At 38.8% G+C, this 2500-nt stretch overlaps 1 protein-coding gene across 1 annotated transcript in view; it reads left to right on the top strand.

Annotated features, from left to right (window-relative positions):
* The first annotated feature begins 840 nt into the window (after positions 1-840).
* Positions 841-2500, top strand: part of LOC137976769 (histamine H2 receptor-like) — a 2110-nt gene continuing 450 nt past the window's right edge. Inside the window, exons 1-2 of the mRNA XM_068824114.1 lie at positions 841-1865; positions 2351-2500. The exon at positions 2351-2500 is cut by the window's right edge and continues 450 nt beyond it. Coding sequence (XP_068680215.1) covers positions 1091-1865; positions 2351-2500 — 925 coding nt within the window. The 5' untranslated portion in view covers positions 841-1090. The remainder of the gene's footprint in view (positions 1866-2350) is intronic.

The following is a 2500-nucleotide window of genomic DNA, read 5'->3' as shown; positions in this document are numbered from 1 at the left end:
CTAAATTCTACTGGCAAAGAAAGTGAGGTCCTAGTAACGAGTAGGACTTCTTAGAGCGACAGGTGCTAATAAAGGGGCTAAACAAAGATTGACAGGTATCACAACAGACAGTGAATATATGATGACCTAAAATGTCCCAGAAAAATCATGTTTGGGACCCCCGTCGATAATAATTTATCTTCACCAATCAGTAATTCGATGTTTCCAAAGAGGATTCAGTCATGAAAATAGGCAATATGCCAAACCTGTGGAGTAATCATCATTAAGAAAGGCATTAAAACGTAATTTACCCTTTCAGAGCAAAATTTCACAAATTCATCGTGTGCAGGGCTCGTGACTGAATAAGGATATTCTATATAAGCGAGCTTTTTTCAGCTGCATCGAAAATAAATACTATGTATGCACTTTATAAATGTCACGTGAGTAGTTTGCAAGTTTTCAACGGCTGTTGGTACTTAAATAATCGTCCCTAATTTGTGGTAATACGACTAAAACCGCGAGCGTTAAATGACATCAGATTTTGTGGCCTTGAAAGGGGTTAAAAATTAATTGATCGGAACAATTTTACGCACGGTCTTAATATTCATTATGTTGTTAAAACCGTTTTATTGCTAGCGCGTCAACGAATTTATGAAAACAAACGTGTTCTGTGGTGCCTGAAGTATTGCGGTGTTAGTGTCGAATTATAGAGCATTTGGAAGGGTAAAAGGGTGCAGTGCCTATTTATTTGAAAGACAATTAGACCACGAATTTAAACAAAGGGTGATGCTAAAAGAATAAGACACAAATAAATATCAGCTGTATTTGAATGATAAGTGATCTAAATATAGCATAACTTTTGAGGACAAGTGGAGTGTAAAATCAGACTTATAAAGCCCTCCTGCGTCCAGTGCATGAATGGCAAAAAGGAGTAGCCGGTGTTATTTTGCTTTGTAAATACATATCTTTAGATAAGACATCACAGTGAAGCCTTGAGACATATCAGCGTGATCATAATGCAATGCATGAGTTAAGCCCGGACGACAGATTATAGCGAAGGCAAGATTGATTGGACGCATCATTTAGTTTGATTACAGTGGACAGAAATGAGATGGACTCAACACGTTACAACGTTTCTTTGCTTCAAAATGCTTCAACAAACAACGAAACTTTCATGTCACTATCAACGTCTGCTCAAGTAGAAAGAGGCTTTAAACTCTTCTTTGTGATTGTGGTCGCCTTGGCAAACACTATGGGTAACTCGGGTATATGCCTTGTTGCTGTTAGAGACCCACAGCTTCGTGTCATCGCCCGGAACTACGTTGTGGCAAGCTTAGCACTGTCAGACCTGCTCGCTGTTCAGATCATGATCTTTCGAGCTTTGACTTATTATAACATTGGTAGAGAACCCTTCGTCTGCAGTCTCATGGGAAGAATATTTGGCTGTTTATTATATGTCAGTACTTTGCATTTATTTATCTTGAGCATCGACAGATATATCGCCATATTTTATCCTTTGCGCTATCGATTTTTGGTTACCCCAAGGCGCATTGTTATTGTTTTGCTAATAATATGGATTGTTCCAGTTCTTTCCATCCATATAATTCCTGCTGCGATTAAAGAACTTCATGGTTACCCGACGTTTTACGGTTGCATCGAGGAAGGTTTTATCGAAGCAAGTGACGAAAACAACCGTTTTCACCTGTGCTTCAACGTTGCATTACTTTTCTTTTTTCCGCTGTTCGCCATGATGGTTGCCTACTACAGAATAAGCAAGGTTGCTTGGTACCAGTCTAACCGAGTAGGTGTCGCGGTAGCGTCCGTTGTACCTGTCGCAAACATTCGGCTTCCAAGGTCGAGGGAAAGAAAGTGGGCAAAAACGCTTGGTGAGTTCAGTTCATACATCAAATCAAATGCCTTGTGATAGATAGTGAGAAAAATCTGTAGAATCCATAGATACGAGAGATTGATTGAACTCAGAAGTTTTTCCTTTCGACGTTTTATGGTAGTAATCAATCATGTATAAAATCCCACTTATAACTGTTTTTAGTATAAATACACAAGTGATTATACAAAATCGCGCGCTCTCATTGGCTCGCTATCTCGGATTATCAGCCGATAATCACCTCGACGGACAAAATGGCTGCCAGTAGTCGTTTTATCACTGTGAGTGAAGATGATTTCGCGTTGAAATGTTTTTTTTTTCTTTTTTTTTTTGAAATAATCACCTGTGTATTTATACTAAAACAATTATTCGCCTCAGGCTCAGTGATTATCGGTGAATATTCACCGATAATCACTGAGCCTGAGGCGAATAATTGTTAAGTATTCATTAATCGAGCCAGACATGCAACTTTGTCTTCTTTTTCAGCAATCGTGATTGGTGCATTTCTGTGCTGTTATCTTCCAATAGTCGTCGCATCCTTGGTTTACACGTTTGCCGGAGGAAAAGCAAATAACGCATTAGAAAAAACTCTGGAGGTTTTAATTTTGCTGACATTTTTGAACACGGTTCTAAATC

Source organism: Montipora foliosa, chromosome 1 (genome assembly GCF_036669935.1).
Source record: "Montipora foliosa isolate CH-2021 chromosome 1, ASM3666993v2, whole genome shotgun sequence".
Classification (NCBI taxonomy): Eukaryota; Metazoa; Cnidaria; class Anthozoa; order Scleractinia; family Acroporidae; genus Montipora; species Montipora foliosa.
The sequence above is the reverse complement of the archived record's forward strand: the minus strand, read 5'-3'. Positions and strand labels throughout refer to the sequence as shown.